This window comes from Leptodactylus fuscus, chromosome 8 (assembly GCF_031893055.1).
Source record: "Leptodactylus fuscus isolate aLepFus1 chromosome 8, aLepFus1.hap2, whole genome shotgun sequence".
Taxonomy (NCBI): domain Eukaryota; kingdom Metazoa; phylum Chordata; class Amphibia; order Anura; family Leptodactylidae; genus Leptodactylus; species Leptodactylus fuscus.
The window spans coordinates 30,782,685-30,802,197 of record NC_134272.1 but is presented as its reverse complement, the minus strand read 5'-3'; the positions used below and the strand labels follow the sequence as shown (position 1 = coordinate 30,802,197).

Below are 19,513 nucleotides of genomic sequence, written 5' to 3'. Positions count from 1 at the left end.
TTGGTTCATGTAGTCGCCTCCGGTTCTCTCATTCGTGATCTGGTTGGTCCTTTGCCTCTGACTTGTACACTTCCCTGTGACAGCCGGCTGGCGGGAAACGAGAGGCAGCGGCATCGGTGACACCGAGGCAAGTGGGAGGGCTGGCATATGTGTATGTGGGCTCGGTGTACCGGCGGTAGTAGATATTACATAGTGTAGATGTAGCAGAGCCGTATCAGTTCTTGTTCTGTACTGACTGCACTAAGGAAGCCAATAAGCTGGTTATACTATCACGTGATGTAGCATAAACCAGCTCAGCTCTGCTACATCAATATGCTCCAGTATATGTAGAGTATATAGACTGATGCTATAGAGTATATAGATGCTATATTATAGAGTATACACTTGTGTGGTGAGTCTGCTGGAGACAGGAAAGTGTCACATCATCCCAAATGTCCGACAGCCGGGGTCATTTACAAATTAGTTACAAGTTATTACAAGTTATTAGTTTACAAGTTATTACAAATCTAGTGATGGAATTCCTATGAAAGTAACTATGTAACGAACTATACATCTAATTAATTCTACAATATAAAAATTTCTATAACATTTGTCGGAACCAACTCCACCAGAAATTGGTCCTGACTCCACCGCCCAGGCAAAGCACCATGTCCTGCCACAGCAACTGACCGGTGTGATGACCTGTCCCCTGTGTTCTGTTATCCACTGTTGATGCCTGAAGTTTTGCACCGCATGTGACTATTGAAACTAATCAGTGGCCTCAGCGATCGCTGGGGAGGGACCGGTGCCATCACTCACATGCGGATGCTAGTAAGAAAGCGGTGACCTATGTCATACCGGGTCCTTCGCCTCCTTTAGTGGCCACTGGTTTTAGTCGTCGTGCACTCAGGCCTCAGCAGTGGACATCAGATTGCTGGGGACAAGTGAGTTTGCTTTTTTTTATTATTATTATTTTATTTTATTTATTTTTTTCCAGTTCCAGAGTGAGAGATGAGTTCTGCCACTGCAAAAGAGAGCAAGAACCTTCAGGTGCAGTTTGTGCCAGATGAAGATGTCTTGGAACATATCACTGATAAACAAGCAGGTGGGTACCTCTTAATCCTAGCCGAGTATAAGGACCGAGTCCTTGGCTCCCTGCCCTGGGATTCAGCATGTCATCTGCAGACCTCAGAGTTAGATGCTTGATAGAAATTTGTTGAATAACCTCGGGATAATTTCCAGCTCCACTACACCCTAGTACATCCAATGAATTTGTGTAAAGTGCATTTTCTTTGGTTATCCTGTGTCGCTTGCATTTCACAGTATCGCATAGAATGATGGCTTCTTTTTATCCCATTACTGTTAAATGACAAACTTATTGTTTCAGGTGTCAAACTGCGAAGCAGCACCACAGCCCAGCGCATAAATAATGTGAAGAGCTTGGCTAAAAGTCTTAATACTCTTCCTGCTGAAGATGAAACGTTGGAGGTTTGGAAGGAAAAGGACTATGTGGATATCTTGGGGACAGATGCTGGGGGTATGTTAAACAAGCAGCAATAGACAATTGTGTATTTCCGCGTTGCTTTATGAGATGTATGACTTCTTCGTTTTCCAACTGCAGACATCTTGCAAGATGGGCCTGGAACAGGAGGCGGGGATGTGTATACGTTCCAAACAATAAAGCGCTCGAACAAGATGGCACAGCTTGGTAACTGTCTATAGTTTTCAATTCTTTTATACTGAAATATTTCCTTATTGTTTAATAATCCCTTTAAAGGAATTTTCTGGCCCCAAACTGATTTTTCCTACTGAGAACTTATCCATAGGATAGGTCATCAGAATGTGATCTGTCGGAGTCTAAGGCCTAGTTCACACGGAGTTTTTTGGTCAGGGTTTTGAGGCCGTAAACGCCTCAAAACCCGGACCAAAAAGACGGCTCCCATTGAAATCAATGGGAGCTGCGCAGGAGCTTTTTCCGGGAGCTGTTTCTTCCGCCTCCCGGAAAAAAGAAGCGAGGTGTTCATTCTTCGGCCGAGTCGCCTCGCGAGTCAGTCTGAAGTCACACCCTCTTCCGGACTCGGCCCATTCATTGAGCCTGATCCGGAAGCGGGTGCGCAGCTTGAAGCCGGTGCCGTGCACCGGCTTTCAGTTCCGCAACACGTTTTATGGATCGGAACCTGAGGCAGCCTCCACCTCAGGTTCCGATCCAAAAAAACTCCGTGTGAACTAGGCCTGACCCTGCACAGATCAGAAGTTCTAGAAGCCTCCAGGTGCTGGAAGCTGCTATTGGGTGGTGAGCTTGTGCAGCACCACTCCTATTCAGGTGATAGGAGAGGCGCTGTAACTCAGTGGAAACACCACTATGCGGTATATCTGGGGTGTTGCACAGCTCCTGTTGAATAGGAGCTATGACACATGTGCTCCCTGTGCAGTAGCAGCCTACGGCACCACACATGATCTATGTGGGATCTGGGTATCGGACCCTGACAGATGACATACTGATGACCTATCGTTTGGATAGGTCATCAGTATGAAAAATCAGTGTAGGGCAGGAAAACCAGAAATATTTCAGACCTAGTGCAAGGTACCTGTGACGCTGGGTTCACACTAGCACCCGGACTCCGTTCTGAGCTTTCCGTCTTCTGCATGCAGAAGACTGAAAGCTGTCAGACCATGAGCGCCGGTGAGCATTTTATGCTCTCCGCCGCGAAACCAGTTTTTCTAAACCAGACACAAAGTACTGCATGTCCGACTCTGTCTGGTTTAAAAAAAAACGGTTTAGCGGCGGAGAGTATAAAACGCTCACGGCCGGACACCTTTCAAACCCATTCAAATGAACCCTCTTCAATACTAAGCCTTCAAACTCAAACAAATAGTACTGTGATTTTCATGTTAGCCATTGCTGTACACCAAAGATATAAGAAATGGGCAATGTAAGTAAAATATTTAGTAGTGCTAGTTTGCATTTTTCAGCCCATGGGCAGATATAAAACAGTCTATAGGGAGGGTATCGTAGGTAGTTTTCCTGCAGTTTTCATCTCTAGCTGACACAAGCAGGAGTCTTTTGTGTAAATAAATTGTATGATGGAATTGTTGGTAATTCCTTAACATAAAAAACTTCTTAATACTAATAGTAAATAAATATTTTTACATTCTTTCAGCTTCTGAAATGGCCCGAACACCTGGGAAGACTGTGACGTTCTGCACACGTGATAGTCCCGAGGAAGCCATTAGTCCACCTGCAAGCAGCAAGAGTATGTTACTCCATTTTAAATTATTGTATAAGAGGCAATGGCTTGCAGACCTGTCAGCAGATTTCATGAATCAATAATGTTCTTTGTTTCATTTCACAGAACAGTCCACCAATAAATCTCCCTCTAAGGTAAGTAAATGCACTGCCAATCTGAAATGTCACCAACAATCTTCAAGATAAATGTAAACTTATCAGCTATAGGTATAAAGATTCCCCCCCCCCCCCCAACAAACACACACATTACATGACAGTACCCACAGAGAGGAGGATCCACCTCCAAGGACTTGAAACTAGAGATGAGCGAACACTGTTCGGATCAGCCGTTCCGAACAGCACGCTCCCATAGAAATGAATGGAAGCACCTGGCACGTACACTTTGCCTGCAGCCGGTCGCCGTGCCAGGTACTTCCATTCGTTTCTATGGGAGCGTGCTGTTCGGAACGGCTGATCCGAACAGTGTTCGCTCATAAAATTTCTTGAACCTCCTTTTGCCTTCAATGAGATTTCTTTGAGTCTAGTTGCTGCATCTATTGCTGTAGCTAGTAGGGTGGGTTCATGTGCATCAGATTGTGCTGCAAATTTGTAGCAAAATTTGTAAGCATAATATGCATATTTGTGGTGGATATAAGGCCAATATCGAAAGGGTTTAAATCCGTTTGGAAAATCCACAACAGAAATCTAAGTCAGTGGATGCTGAGCTGCATTACTGGTGCCCAGCCACTATACAGGGCCTACTGCTTCCAATCGCTTGTGTATAGTATGGGTGTTGGAAGTAAAACCATACACATGATCTGTCTATATATTTGCATGTCCGTCTACATTCAGCCTGGCTGCATTCTCAGAATCATTGGGGGTCAGCTATTTATGCTTTATCCTATGAATGAAAGATAAACTTGCTGTTCAGCCTAACCTTGTTTGATACAGTTTACGCTAGGTTCACACCTGCGTTCTATTTTCCGTTCTATGGTTTCCGTCTTCTGCATGCCAGAAGACGGAAACCATAGACCGGGTCCGGCCGTGAGCGGCGGTGAGCGTTTTAGGCTCTCCGCCGCGAAACCGGATTTTTTTTATCCGGACACAGAGTACTGCATGTCCGACTCTGTGTCCGGATTATAAAACCCGATTTCGCGGCGGAGAGCGCAAAACGCTCACCGCCGCTCACGGCCGGACAGCTTTCTCACCCATTCAAATGAATGGGTGAGAGAGACTCCTGCAGGTTTCCGTCTCCTGCCTCTGTTTTAGGCAGGAAACGGAAACCTAAGTACGGAGTGCCGGCGCAGATGTGAACGAGCCCTTAACGGTATTCATTACATTATATTGTTTTTTGTCTTTCAGGGGAAGAAACCTGAATTTATTTCCACTACTCCTCATAGACTGAGGAAGCGACTATCAGGTATTATATATGTTAGTTTTCTTTCCTATGTATTGATATTTAACTTCCCTTCTTTTATTCAGGAGTGCTGGCATTAAAGAGGATCTGTCACCCAGTAGAAAATACTACATCATTTGACGTTGTTGTGCCCTGGATACATCTGCCATTTCTCTCTTTTCATGTGTGCTCACTGAAGTGTTGACGTGTGTGATTGTATCTAACTAAAGCATCCTTATTTTATACCCACAGCACCAGACCTAAGATCAGACAGTGAAAGTGACTTCTCTCCCTCCGACTCTGATGAAGAGATAGAAGATAGGCCAGCTGCAGCTAAAACACCAAGTAAAGTGTCACAGATGCCCAGCGAAGCATCTCAGACCCCTGGTAAAACTCCCTCCAAGAGGGGAAAGAAAAAGGTAAGAGTAAAACCAAAAATATAACATCAGTAATGCGGTTATTGAACCCATGTGTCGTAACAACTCTCACTAAGGTTATTACTCAGCTTTACCTGAATCCTGTTTTTCAATTTTCATTGTTGTCTGTTTTCTCTGCACCTTTTTTTTATCATTTACAGAGCAACTTGGTAGAAGAGTACTTTGAAGCCCACAGCAGTTCCAAAGTCCTGACTTCAGACAGAACGTTACAGAAGTTACAAACGCCAAAGTTGGATCAGGTATGAAGCGGGTATTCATGTGATTCCAAAAATGTATGGTGACAAAATGCTTGCAATGAATCCTGTGTCTGGTGGCAAGTAAATATTATAATGGACTATCCAAATGTTTAGAGCAATCGGACCCCTTGTGTAAAGGTACACAAAAGAAAAAAATAACAGCAATTCAATTCCTTCCTTATCATGTTCTTTTCCATGTTATGTTGTATCCAAATTTTAGAATAAAATCTCTTTATGGGGGCAACACGGTGGCTCAGTGGTTAGCACTGCAGTCTTGCAGCACTGTAGTCCTGGGTTCGAATCACGCCAGGAACAACATCTGCAAGGAGTTTGTATGTTCTCCCCGTGTTTGCATGGATTTCCTCCCATTCTACAAAGACATACTGATAAGAAAAAAATGTACATTGCGGTCCCTATATGGGGCTCACAAGCTACATTTAAAAAAAAATTCTATGTACAATTTGAACGTCATCCCCTGTATCCTGTGCTTGGATGTAAGATCACTGACTGGAGCAGGAGTTTCCCTGCTGTGTGGGCATCTGTCAGTACAGCACTACCATGTATGATGAATGAGGTTGTTACTAGGACACTGTTATTCTGAGACGCTAGATGGTTAAGTACCATTGGTGCGCACAATAAAACTGGTTGCAAACAGAATACGTCAATGTTTTGTGATAATGCAATATTCAATCTTATTAAATTTGTAGGATACGTTGCGGAAGCTTCTGGACCAGTCCCCATCAGCATTAGCTGATGATCTTCGACATCTGTCTGAAAAACATGAGTCCATATTCTATAAGTGGATGCTGCAGCTTCAGTAAGTGAGAAATAAAATCTAACACCATTTGAAGCAAGTATTCCATTTGCATTATTTTATAGACTTATAAAAATATAATGTAAGTAAATCTCTAATTCACTAATATTGAATCAGGAACTCAAATGGCTTTCGCTTTTTTCTTTATTTTTTTTTATATTAAATATGTGGATTTTAGGTATGCACTATATGGAATGGTTCCTTACATTTGGCAGTGGTTGTGTCTGATATTGCAGCTTAGTGGCCTCCTATGTAATGGCACTGAGCTGCAAAAATAGTTACAGCTGCTACAAACTGTACAGCAATACACGCCTGATGGAGACTGTTTTTGCATACGTCTTGTCTATAGGAGTGTATGGATACATGTATATGGCAGGAGCATATGGCACATTGCAGTATGAACACAGCTATATGTATCATTGTGATCAATACCATAGAGTTGGTACATCTCCTCCTAGTGTCGGGTCTATGTATGTCTTAAATGTGTTGCAGTTTAATTAAGGGCTCGTTCACATCTGCGTTGTGGTCTCCGTTCTGCAGGTTTCCGTTTCCTGCATAAAACAGAGCAGGATACGGAAACCTGCAGGAGGCTTTCTCACCCATTCATTTGAATCGGTGAGAAAGATGTCCGGCCGTGAGCGGCGGTGAGCATTTTGCGCTCTCCGCCGCGAAACCGGTTTTATAATCCGGACACAGAGTCGGACATGCAGTACTCTGTGTCCGGATTAAAAAATCCGTTTTCTCGGCGGAGAGCATAAAACGCCCACCGCCGCTCACGGCTGGACCTGGTCTGTGCTTTGCGTCTTCTGGCATGCAGAAGACGGAAAGCACAGAACGGAAAGAAGAATGCAGGTGTGAACCTAGAGTAAGCAAGATTTATTTATTATGCTTATATAGCGCCATCATATTCTGCAGCGCCTTACAGACATTGACAGTCACTGTCCCATATAGGGCTCACAATCTAAATTCTCTATCAGTATGTTTTTGATGTGTGGGAGGAAACCGGAATACCCAGAGGAAACCCACGCAAAAACGGGGAGAACATACAAACTCCTTGCAGATGTTGTCCTGGGCAGGATTTGAACCCAGGACTCCAGCGCTGCAAGGCTGCCGTGCTAACCACTGAGCCAGATCTCATTTTTTTTCTCTGTTTTTCAGTCTAGGCTTCAACATTGTCCTTTACGGACTGGGCTCCAAACGAAACCTGATGGAAAAGTTCAGGAATACGCTACTACAGGACTTGCTTCATGTTGTCATCAATGGGTTTTTCCCTGGCATCACAATCAAATCTGTAAGTATTGAGCAGTTAAAAGGTAACTAAACTTTCCAACAACTTTTGTTTCTCAGACAACATTTTTGTCATTAATACACTTTGTAATATACTTTATTAATATATATTGGCTCCATCCCGTGAAATCTTGCATTTCTTTACTTTTTTTCCTCATTGCTTCTCTTTTGAGAGCCGTACACTTCTATGGAGGGGGATGCTGGAAAAGACACTGCTACGCTTTCAGTGAGAGCTCTCTTTTGACACTGTTGCAAGGTAAAGATCTACCACTGAACAGAATGAAGCAGTATATTAACTAGCTAAAAGCAGCCTCCCCTTTCCGTAGACTTCTGTGTGTGAGGCTATTGATATAAGACGCTGAGTGAAGGAAAAGAATATCCTGATAAATAGAGAAGTAATCCTATTTCTTTAATAAGATATATTACAAGATTTCTTATTCATGTATACTGTTCTTTACTAGAGATGAGCGGGTACTATTCAAAATGGCCTTTTCGAATAGCACGGACCCATAGGAATGAATGGAAGCGGCCAGCACACAGACTTTGCCGGCTTAACCCCCTGCGTGCCGGCTGCGTCCAATCATTCCTATGGGTGCGTGCTATTCGAAATGGGAGTTTCGAATAGTACTCGCTCATCTCTATTCTTTACTAAACGTGCTTTTATAACTTGTAGCTACACTTTAAACTGTAATTTTTATTGAATATTTACTATAAAATTAAAAGTACAGAGAGGCAGTGCAATCCAAATACAGCGTACATAACCAAAGAAACAATACAAATGAGGATAGACTGAACACAAAACCCCACAGAATGAGGCACCGAGAGGGGGGGGGGTGGATTCAGAGACCATGGAGTGTGCAATAGGCGTTTTATGGAGACCAGAATAATTGGAAGGCATCTGTTGTGGTTGTAAGCATAGCAGTACAATACTCAAGACTTCGAAAATCCGTGAAACACGCCACTAGGGCATGGCCAGGAGGATGTCCGCTCTTTGTAGGTACACTTTAAAGGCTTGAGGGGTATCCAGCTAAGGGCAAACAAATGATGTTTAGTCAGGCCTTCCTTGTTACCCCTTTATTGCTATTTCCTTAAGAAGGACTGCGTTATTATAGTTATTGAGGTTGCCATTATACCCCTCACACTTGTGCATGAGGGGAATACGCCAGATCTCCAATATTGATTAGCTATTCTTTGTGCTTCTATCTAGATCTTGAACTGCATCACAGAAGAGGCACTTGGTTACTCTGGAACGTTTCGTAGACCGCTGGATCAAATGAACTTTATAGTACAGAAGTTCAAAGAAGGTAAAATAACTCTCTCTAGATTGAGATTTCTATAAAAAGAAAAAATGAACGTACCCCCAGTGTTTGTTCACTAGCAGGCTTCTCTATAGATTAGTGAATGACAGCGCACCTTAGCTAGCACAGCTCTGTTTCATAGTTGGATATGGTAGTGCCCCTCAGTCCAGTATAAGTCCATGGGAGTCAGCTGGGTATACTTTGCTGCCCACAACACAGCATGTGGGGCTACATGTGGTGCACCACAGCTCTTCCACACAAAGTGTCATGTCTCCAGCAATCGATGCAACGGCAGTGGGTGTATAAGGGTTTCAGCAACAACATGTAGCAGGAGTATAAGCAATACCACGTAAGATACCGGAGTGAGCAGCACTTTCTCCTCATTGAAAGATGTAAGTCAGATAAAAATATGTCACTTTCTTCTTGGTGGAGTGGGCAAGGTATGACTCTCATTCACTACTGGTCTTGCCATGGTGGAAATACTTCTTGTGTAATTCTTTTCTTCCTGTCTGTTCATTTTTTCCGTTTTCTACAATGTACCCAACTGTGAAAGCCCTCGCTGTATTAGCCGCAAGCCAGTCTTGTCTGTTTTTCCTAACAGTCCTTGCCGTTCCTGAACAATCTGTGCTCTTATTCTCTGCACTCAACATGCTAATTAGGCTCTTTAGTGTCAAGTGGGTGGTCCCTCTGTGTCTAGCCCAACCACGCCCACCTGATAGAGGTGTTCAAAGGTCTACTTAAGTGTGTGTTTGTTCCCCCACTAAAAATCAGTAATAATCAATAGTATATTGATTGCCTTGTGTGTATGTAAATATATACTGTGCATGTATGGGAGATGGATGGCTAGATAGATAGATATGTTATATACACATACACAGCTTCTGAGCAATGTAAATGACTTCTCGTACTGATATATAATTTATATTGGGATTTGGTGGCACAATCAGTACAAGAAGTCATTTATTCCCCTAATTTCCCCTTTATTTTGTCGCATTTAGCGAGTTACATAACGGCGGCAGCTGCCTGTCTGATCAGTGGCATTTCCATAATGAATGTGTTCGCTTTGTGCTTCTATTAAAGCTGTTTACAGTGACTTGCTGCCTAATGAGCTGCTGATCTGTGCGGCAGCTGCACGTTACCTCCTGCTCCGGCTCTCATACGTAAACTAGCGCTGTAGCAATGCTATTACTGTAATGACTGAAGTCAGGCATGGATCATCCCCTTCCACTATGTAGGTAACCAGAGTTTATGTTGTAATTACTTTTCTTGCAATGCTTATCCATTAGCGTGTTCAAGGATTGCTGAGGTACAGTTTGACTTGTATTAAGAGCCTGTACAGCAATGGCTTATAGTCACTGGGGTAAATGATGAGCTCCTATCACTCCACCCTCCCTTCTTCATAGAGCACTAGGTGTAAGGCTGACTGCAGAAACAAATAATGTAATCATGCAGTCATAATGAAGATCAGGAGGACAGAGTAATAAATGGAGAAAGAAACCGATTTCCTTAATAAAATATACAAAGTTTTATTTATCACCTGCATTATTTGATTATGAAAAGTTGTTCATAACGGAAGGTGCGCTTTAAACTTGTTGCCTTGTCCAGAAGATGTTGTCTGGTACTGCTCCATGTGTCTGTGACCTGTGTCTGAGTTTACACTAAATGCGCTCCTATAGAACTCAGTCCGAGACTAAATGCGCTCCTATGGACTTCGGTCCGAGACTAAATGCGCTCCTATGGACTTCGGTCCGAGACTAAATGCGCTCCTATGGAATTCTGTCCGAGACTAAATGCGCTCCTATGGAACTTGGAAAAGAGAATCCCATTGAAAAGTATTGAGTCTGAGTTCTAGTTCACTGATCTAGACCACAACCTCAGTCCACTGAGCAGCCAGGACCACGTGGGGCCTGATATATCTCACAGATAAGACACCAATACTTTTTGCAAGTTTAACCCTTATAGCACTCCACCTATGTAGAAATGGCTAACACCCTCGCCCCCTTCCAGTCCACCTTAAACTGTGCTGCTCGCTTAATCCACCTCACCCCCCGATCTTCATCGGCTGCTCCCCTCTGCCAGTCCCTCCACTGGCTACCTATAGCCGGGCGAATTGAATTCAAGCTACTAACGCTAACATACAAAGCCATCCACAACCTGCCCCTCCATATATCTCTGACCTAATCTCCCGCTACCTGCCCACACGTAACCTCCGATCCTCCAATGACCTCCTGCTCCGCTCTGCCCACATCCGCTCCTCACACAACCGTCTCCAAGATTTCTCCCGTGCATCCCCCATACTCTGGAACTCCTTACCACGACACATAAGACTGACCCCCACAATCACAGGATTCAAGAAGGCCCTGAAGACTCACCTATTCAGGAAGGAATACAACCTCCAATAACACTATCACCGCACCGCCATCTGTACAGTCTCCCTCTCTCCTTCTGTCTCTACCCCCCTTCCCTCATAGATTGTAAGCCCTCGCGGGCAGGGCCCTCTACCCCACTGTGCCAGCCGATCACTGTCAGTATTATATCTACCTGTATATTTTGTGTATTGTATGTAACCCCCAAATGTAAAGCACCATGGAATTAATGGTGCTATATACATAAACAATAATAATGAAGGGGCAAAAAAATCAAGACGGAGTGCTTCTTTAAGCATGGTTCAGGTTATCTGTCAGCATGTTCTATGTTAATATTTTTATTATTTTGTGGAGACTGAATTTGTCCTATGTTACGTGTTAATTTCACAGTGGACAACTCTTGTGGCTAATGGAGGGTTCTCTTCCAACCTTTTCAGATCCGTCCCTAAAACTATATCTTCTCATCCATAATCTGGACAGTCATATGTTAAGAGGAGAGAGAAATCAACAATTGCTTGGGCAGCTGGCTTCTGTCCCCAATATCCATCTTCTGGCTTCCATTGACCACATAAACGCCCCTTTAAGTAAGTGGTTCCATTATTAATACTGACTATGTATTTGATGTTAATACTGCTTAATAGTATATACATTTTTTTTATTTTTTTTATGTACATTGTGAGCCCCATATAGGGATCACAATGCACTTTTTTTTGCTATCAGTATGTCTTTGTAGAATGGGAGGAAATCCACACAAACACGGGGAGAACATACAAACTCCTTGCAGCTGTTGTTCCTGGTGGGATTCGAACCCAGGACTCCAGCGCTGCAAGGCTACAGTGCTAACCACTGAGCCACCGTGCTGCCCCATAATATATATTACTTGATGTACTGATGGTGACGGATCCTGCTGTAAATGACCAGGATTAGAGCTAGCTGAGCATGGCATCTAAATAGTTTATGGAGGGGAGGGGGCTCCTAATGTGTCGCCCCTTTGGCTGTGGAAGATGAAAGTTTCTTACGCAGTCAGAGGCCTAATGTTGCCCTCTTGTTTTGCCAACTATGGAAGCCTATTGGACATTTGTCTGTAGACAACCTGCAGGTGTAATAGACTGCAGTGTGAAAGGAAATTGAACAAAAAGTCATCTACCCCAAAATGGTACCAAACCATAGCTTATCCTCCAAATATAGCTCCGTTGAATTTAAAATAAGTTAAGTGTTAGTGTTTTTATTTTGCAAAAGTAGTAACACTTAAAGGGGTTGTCCAGGATAATTTTATTTTTTAATTTAAAGTGAAATCAAGTGGGGAAAAAAAAATCGCCTGTCCCCAATGCTCCGCCGCCTCCTAGTGCGGTCCGTTCCTGCAGCTGTGCTGTTTTCTATTGGCTCCAGGCTCTCCAAATTCGACCGCTGAAGCTAGTCAGTCGCCTTAGTGAAGGACACGAGACTTCACTTACCTGTGATATCCCCGGGTCCTTTCCTTAGGCCCCTGATTGGCCTCCAGCAAAAGAAGAAGCTGAGCAGCAGGACCGGACTGTGCTAGGAGGCATCAGAGCCATCAGAAAGTGTAAGAAACCATCTGCTTGCTGTTGCATGCTCCTACTACCATGTTTCCAATAAAGCAGCGCCATGAAAAACCTAAATGTACATACGATGTCTTAATAAATCCTGATCTGCAATTGTCGTGATGGCCTTTTTGCCAAGTATAACATGACTTGTATTGGTTTTTCTCCATCCAGTGTGGGACCAGTCAAAGCAAAGCCTCTATAACTGGCTGTGGTATGAAACGACCACTTATGGTTCCTATGTAGAAGAGACCTCCTATGAAAATTCTTTGCTGGTGAAACGCTCTGGAGCCCTGGCCCTCAGCTCTCTGACTCATGTACTCCGCAGTCTCACGCCCAATGCCAGGTATATAGTACTTGCTGCTTGAACCTGTCTCTGTAAGTCCTGGTCTCTCTTGTGTGTTTGCTGCAATGCTTTGTTAATGGGACCAATTGCAAATGTTTTGTAAGGCTCCCCAAAGGCCATGTACAGGTTCTAGATGCTTTTGAAAAATCGTCTGATGTCAGACCCCTTTAAAGGGAACCTATTATCCAGATGTGGTTTAATGTCTGAAATACCCTAATACTATTACTGTCCATGGCCAGTATTAAAAATCCTTTACCCTCAGAGAGAAATCCAGTCATTCTCATTGCGCTCCTGTAACTTATGCTGCGTTGACTGACTCTGGGGCGGTACATCACCTCTGCTTTACTTCCAAAACACCCAAGGTCCAACAAGGCGTAAGTTGCTGTCCTCGGACACTATTAGTGTAGGGATATTTAGGGTACCTGCTGGTGCTATAGTGCTGTAAATACACCGGACAGCTTCCTTTTTATTTTTAGTTAGGGTTAATTAAAATCGTCAGGAGTTAACCCCTTGCGACACGTCCGTTTTGTATTCTTTAGGTCATTTGATAACAACAACTAGATAAAACAATACCCTTTATATACAGATAGTTTGGGGTATGTTGTGAAACTGGTGGTGAGATATAAGAAAATCACTTTACCATGACACAAGTGAATGAACGTTTATTAGCTCAATGAATTCCCTATTGTAGGTTATAACAGGTCTATGGGATGAATTGGTCATTTTTAATTAGAGGAAATAGACATTACTGTTCATAAGCGCTTTTATACAGTAAGAGACTTGATTGTTTGTTACTGGTATAAAAGGCAGTTTCCTACAAAGACCATGGTTATATGTGACTACCAGCAAGTAACTGTAAAGTTGTTTTTTTTTAATTCTTTAGGGGCATTTTCCGTCTTCTTGCAGAGTATCAGATGGCCAACAAAGAGAACCCTTCATATGCAGGTATGTGTTGTGGTTGTGCTTTGTGTAGTGTTTTTTCACAATGGTACTGTATTGTATAACAAGACTTTGCACACCTTTATGTAAGTGCACCCACTCATACACCCTTTTAAAAAAAAATAAAAAAAAAATCTGAACAAATCTTTAGCTTCCATATTACACTTTGCACAGGCAGTTGCTGCCCTCTGACTATGCTACTCTTTGACCTAGACCCTAGTACTTCATACCTCACACTCCCCTCCACCAGTGCATCTTACCGCTCATCTGAGAGCGTGCACCACCTGGAGCCGCTCTGCATTGTCTTAAGATCACAGAGACTCCTCCAGCAGATAAGTCTGGGGTGAAGACTCCTGGTCTAGAGTGTTCTCCTTGTCATGCCTATACTCATAGATCTGAGACTTGGTATTCTCTACATGTTACTACAGCGACATCTTGTGGACAAAATATTTATCCTCTTTCATATGTTCATACAATGGGTGACATTTATCTTATTCATGCCAATCTTCAGCTGTAGATGGATGATAATGTGGCAGCACATCTCACATTCTGCATCCCTGACCAGTGTTCTGGTATGAGTTATAGAGGTATCCAGATATCTATTCTGGTGCACCGGTATGTGGCAGATATAAGCCAGGCATGCAAAATGCCAGCCATAATGAATCTGCTCCATCGTGTGTTACGTATGGTATTGTGATACGCATTGTGTCGTCATAATCAAGGGTCTCAAAAAGACTAACTGAAGTTGATGGGCCGCAATCCTTTAAAATTCTAAACAATACAAACTTGTTAAATAAACCCAGCAGTGGCCCCTTTACCATTATAGTGGCCCCCAGCCAGTACTTGCCTCACTACTAGGTGTCAGGGGGTGGAAAGGTAAGTGTCTACAAAGAAGCTTCTTCCAAGTTCACAATCCATAGCCCTGCAGCCTACAAAATCAGGAAGCTTTAGAACTGAGTTGGGTAGAAGACCACAAATAACAGCCTCAGCAGGGGCCGTGTGTTTGGGACCCCCCTAGTGTAGGTAGGTATTCAACTGTGACTGTTACATATTCACCTCTATAATGGTCACATTCATCGGGAGCACCCAGCTTATTACATTACATTCAGTGGACCTACTCCTCTTGTGTTATATATATTTCCGCACACAATTTTGGATTTTTTTTTTCTTTTGGGTCTGAGTGCGATTGCCTTGAAAATCTTTAATGCACTGACATCAAAGGTGTGCAAAGCCTTGTCATACAGTATTGGTCCTGTGTTGGGACCCTACTTCAGCACCTAGCAGTCCTCTGTTTAGTCCTGCTAACATCCTTTTGTAGACCGAAATATTCCAATTTTTTTTGTATAACGTCCATTGTGTACTACAGTCTCCAGTACACATAATGTGCTCTTTGTGCTTTAGCCTTGTATATTGTGTAACGTATAGGATACAGCGGAGTCGTCTGCTGGGAAATTTCAATGACGGCAGTTGTTCACTCAGGGAACTGATCCTTGTCCTATATGGGTTCACTTTCTACTTACACAAAATCCAGTTCTTTTTAACATCTTATGGTTGAGTTTTTAACTTATTTTTTTTTTTTTTTTTTACAGGACTCTCATTTCAAGACTTTTATCAACAATGCCGTGAAGCGTTTCTGGTTAACAGCGACTTGACGCTAAGAGCTCAGCTGATCGAGTTTAGAGACCACAAGCTGATACGAGCTAAAAAGGTATGTTTTATGGCTGAAAGCAATGGCGCACCATGCACTGTCCTTCAGAAGGATCCGTAGTGGCCACATGTTATACGCATGTTCCTGTTATTGGATTGAGAACTAGGCAACCAAAAAAAAATGATCCTTTATGTTAGGAATCCAAGTTTTGTTTTTTTTTTGTTTTTTTTGTAAGCACCTAAGGGCCCCTTCACACGGCGTAAGCGCTCGGCTCATTCCGAGCCGTACACGTGAGCGCTTCTAAACACTTCCCATTCACTTCAATGGGAGCGCTCGTAGAGAAAAAAGCAGCCCATTCATTTCAATGGGGAGCGCTCATATACCGGCTCCCATTGAAATAAATGGGATCTGCTTTATATGCACTGATTCTGAACGTGTTTTAACGTTCAGAATCAGTCAGCGTATCTGAAGTGTGAATGCACCCTAAGGGTTAATAAAGGAGAACTGTTAAAAGGCTTCTCTCAGGCCTTGTTCACATCTGCGCCGGTAATCCGTATAGACTATAATGGGGTCCGTGTGCTTTCCTCACGACTCATGCGGACAGGAAAGTAGATTGTGAACTTTTCTATCCGCATGTTCCGTGAGGAGACTGTGCGGAAAGCACACGGACCCCATTGTAGTGTTTTTGTTTTTTTTTCTTTTCCCCTCCAAGCTTTAAAAAGCAAAGATCCAAATGAATTGTATAGCCAGATCATGATGGTAATACATAAATAAACTGATAATTTAGTCCTTATCATTGACAGGGTCCTGATGGTGTGGAATATTTCACTATCCCACTTGACTTGGGGACCTTAACAGATTTTCTGGACATGGAAGACAAGGAAGGATGAGGAAACAGCAGCTGCTGACGGAGCCTCAGGAGGCTCAGTGACACAGCAGGAGAACCTGAGGTCCTGCCATATTGGGGTTTTGTATGACTGGGGGCTACAGTGTGAAACAGTTTCTGATCTCTTGAGAGATGTACATTGCAGAAACATTACATTTTCTATTGGCTGCTGTGCGGCAAACAGTTGACATTGAGTATAAGCATGTTATAATGCAGCGGGTGTGAATGGACACTTACTACTTCTCATTTCTTGGACGTGCTTTGGAACTTATAAGCGGAATCTGGTAGCTATGAGCAAGTGCTCCATTTTCACTGGCAATGCTCTTGCTATATCGCCTATATTATATGTTCCATGTAAAAGTGTAATTTTAACCTATTTTAAATGGTGTTATGAAATGAATTTTTTTCTATTGTTTCCTACAAGTGTCAGAATAAATAGGTGTTGTGTACTGGATAAGCAGCTTTTATCTATTTTTTTATATATATATATATATATATATATATATATATATATATATATATATATATATATATATATATATATATATATATATATAATTTATATTTATTATTCTATCTTTTATGTATTTTTATGGTAAATGACACTTACAAAACTTTAAGACACTTTTATTAGGCTGAAGCCTCGCATTGCAAAAACGCTGTCTTTTACTGCAGATTAGCCTTGATGTTTTCTGGGACTTTGAGCACTGTTCATTTAGGATAGGTCATTGATATGAGATCACATGGGGGAATACACCCACCATTTATCTCAAAGAGACCACAGTTTAGTTGTGTGTTGCAGCCTCTTCACTGAATGCTAAGCACAGCGTCATATTGTTTGGCAGTAAAGCTCATCCTCATTCACTTGAATGAGACTGAGCCTGCAAACAGGCTGTAAAACTTGGTAAGTGTAATCCCAAACTTTCCCGTTCATCAGTGCCAGAACCCCTGGAAAATAAACTAGAATAACTCTTGGCACAGACAACCCCATCATTAGAAGGAATTTAAAGCCGTAGAGAGGCTCCAGGTTGCCGCCCTATAGAGGCCTCTGCAGATGGCCTTATTCACACGAGTCTCAGCTCAGTTCATGTGTAGACAAATGGTTATCAACTCCTGAAGGAGGGGGTCTGCCTGAAGACGTGTAGCCCCTCATTCACATCTGTGTTTGGTACTCCGTTCCTGGGGGGTCCCCCATGTGGACTCCCCAAACGCATTGACAAGCGGTGTGCCGTGAAAGCACATGGACCCTATAATGGGGTCCAAGGGCTCTCCGCACGAGTCATATGGACATAAAAGTAGATCACAAAGTACTTTTCGGTCCACATGTTCCATTGCAGACACTGCGCAGAGAGCACACGGACCCCATTATAGTGTATGGGGTCCGTGTGCTTTCACTGCACACTGCTTGCCAATACGTTTTATATTCCCTGAACAGATTACCAAACGAAGATGTGAATGAGGGGGTAAGCCAAACAAATAGCATGTCTGATCCGCCTGGCATAATCTAAGAGCTGGCCAGACCTTATGCTTCAGTCTTCTGCACTACTGGGATTGAAGTAGAAGTAAAACATCCTCTCCTGGTCTGTACTGAGACTGGAGCACCATTGCCTTAGTACAATGCTACCTAAACACTGCATTACATAAAAATAAGGGATCTGGTGATATCTCCGTCATCTAACCATGTAAGGCTGGCTAAAAGAGTGTGTCCATCTGAACAATCCTCTTGGCCAAAGAAATGGCAAAAAAAAAGCCAGTTTCTGCCAGAGAATCTTAAAGGGATATTCCCATGAATATAATCATATCTATATTTGTAGATAATTAAAAATTAAACATTTTTGCAAATATAAGTAATTACAAATTCTGCCGAGTTTTAAAGATTTTCTCTAACTTTCTTAGTGGTGACAGTCTGTTGTCTTGATCGGTTGCCAATGGATATGACCACTAATGCAGAACCCAGCCATGATGTTCTTATTGTACCTGGATTATCAGGCAGGGATACTATATGTATCAGAAGATATCCCGGCCACAATAAAGAAATCATGGCTGATTTTCTGACTTTAGAAAGTTTCTACATTGGTGGTCGTATCCATGGCAAACGATCAAGATAACAGACTGTCACCACTAAGAAAGTTAGAGAAAATTTTTAAAACTGCAGAATTTTTAATTACTTACATTTGCAAATATGTTTAACGTTTAATCAACTACAAACTAAAAAATAATGTAGATTGGAATACCCCTTTATGGGTCAGTGCACAGTTTTTTTTGGCACTGATTTTGATGCTGAATCCGACTCAAAATCAGCCTCCCTATAGTACTCTATGGGAAGGCTTTTTTTTTTTTTTTTTTTTTTTTTTTTAAGGCAGATTTAGCATCAAAAAACTGTGTGCACTGACTAATAGATCCTAGACTAAGTTCAAATATATTGAAATCACAAGGGGAAGGTTGAAGTTAGAACAGGGTGATGGCTGGTAGCTGTTCTTAAAGGTCATGCTGAAATTTTATACCTTCAGTCCTCATGCCCCTAGTAAATCTGGCCCCATGTTGTAAAAAAACAGCTTTGTTGGTGTGTTTTTTTTGAGCCGGGAGCGGATTGAGAAAAAGGGAAAAGTATAACTTCCTATATCTTTTCCATTTTGTAGAAATTCTTGGATTTGGTTCAAAAAAAATTTCTTAATGTAATAGCTAGAGATGAGCGAGTACTGTTCGGATCAGCCGATCCAAACAGCACGCTCCATAGAAATGAATGGATGCACCTGGTACTTCCGCTTAACCCCCCCGCGTGCCGGCTACGTCCATTCATTTCTATGCGAGCGTGCTGTTGGGATCGGCTGATCCGAACAGTACTCGCTCATCTCTAGTTAATAGCCTCAAATTTTTTGCTAGCATGACGAAATTAAAGTATTGAAGAGATACCAGGAGCTGACAGATCAGTTGCCCTGTAACTACACAAAGCCCTCCAAATCCTTAGAGAGGACCTTTCATCAGATTGGGCACAGGCAGTTCTATATACTGCTGGAAAGCAGACAGTGCGCTGAATTCAGCACACTGTCAGCTTTCCCGATCTGTGCCCCGGGTAAAGCGTTATCGGTCCCG

At 42.6% G+C, this 19,513-nt stretch overlaps 1 protein-coding gene across 1 annotated transcript; it reads left to right on the top strand.

Moving 5' to 3' along the window:
* Positions 1-980: 980 nt before the first annotated feature.
* Positions 981-16,454, top strand: ORC2 (origin recognition complex subunit 2). Its single transcript, XM_075284377.1, has 16 exons — positions 981-1,084; positions 1,367-1,516; positions 1,601-1,687; positions 3,141-3,233; positions 3,333-3,361; positions 4,568-4,625; positions 4,854-5,020; positions 5,179-5,277; positions 5,982-6,091; positions 7,247-7,379; positions 8,583-8,679; positions 11,477-11,623; positions 12,776-12,947; positions 13,831-13,892; positions 15,476-15,594; positions 16,338-16,454. Exons 1-16 carry the CDS (start codon positions 991-993, stop codon positions 16,422-16,424), a joined length of 1,704 nt encoding a protein of 567 aa, XP_075140478.1. The 5' UTR covers positions 981-990; the 3' UTR covers positions 16,425-16,454.
* The last annotated feature ends 3,059 nt before the right edge of the window (positions 16,455-19,513 follow it).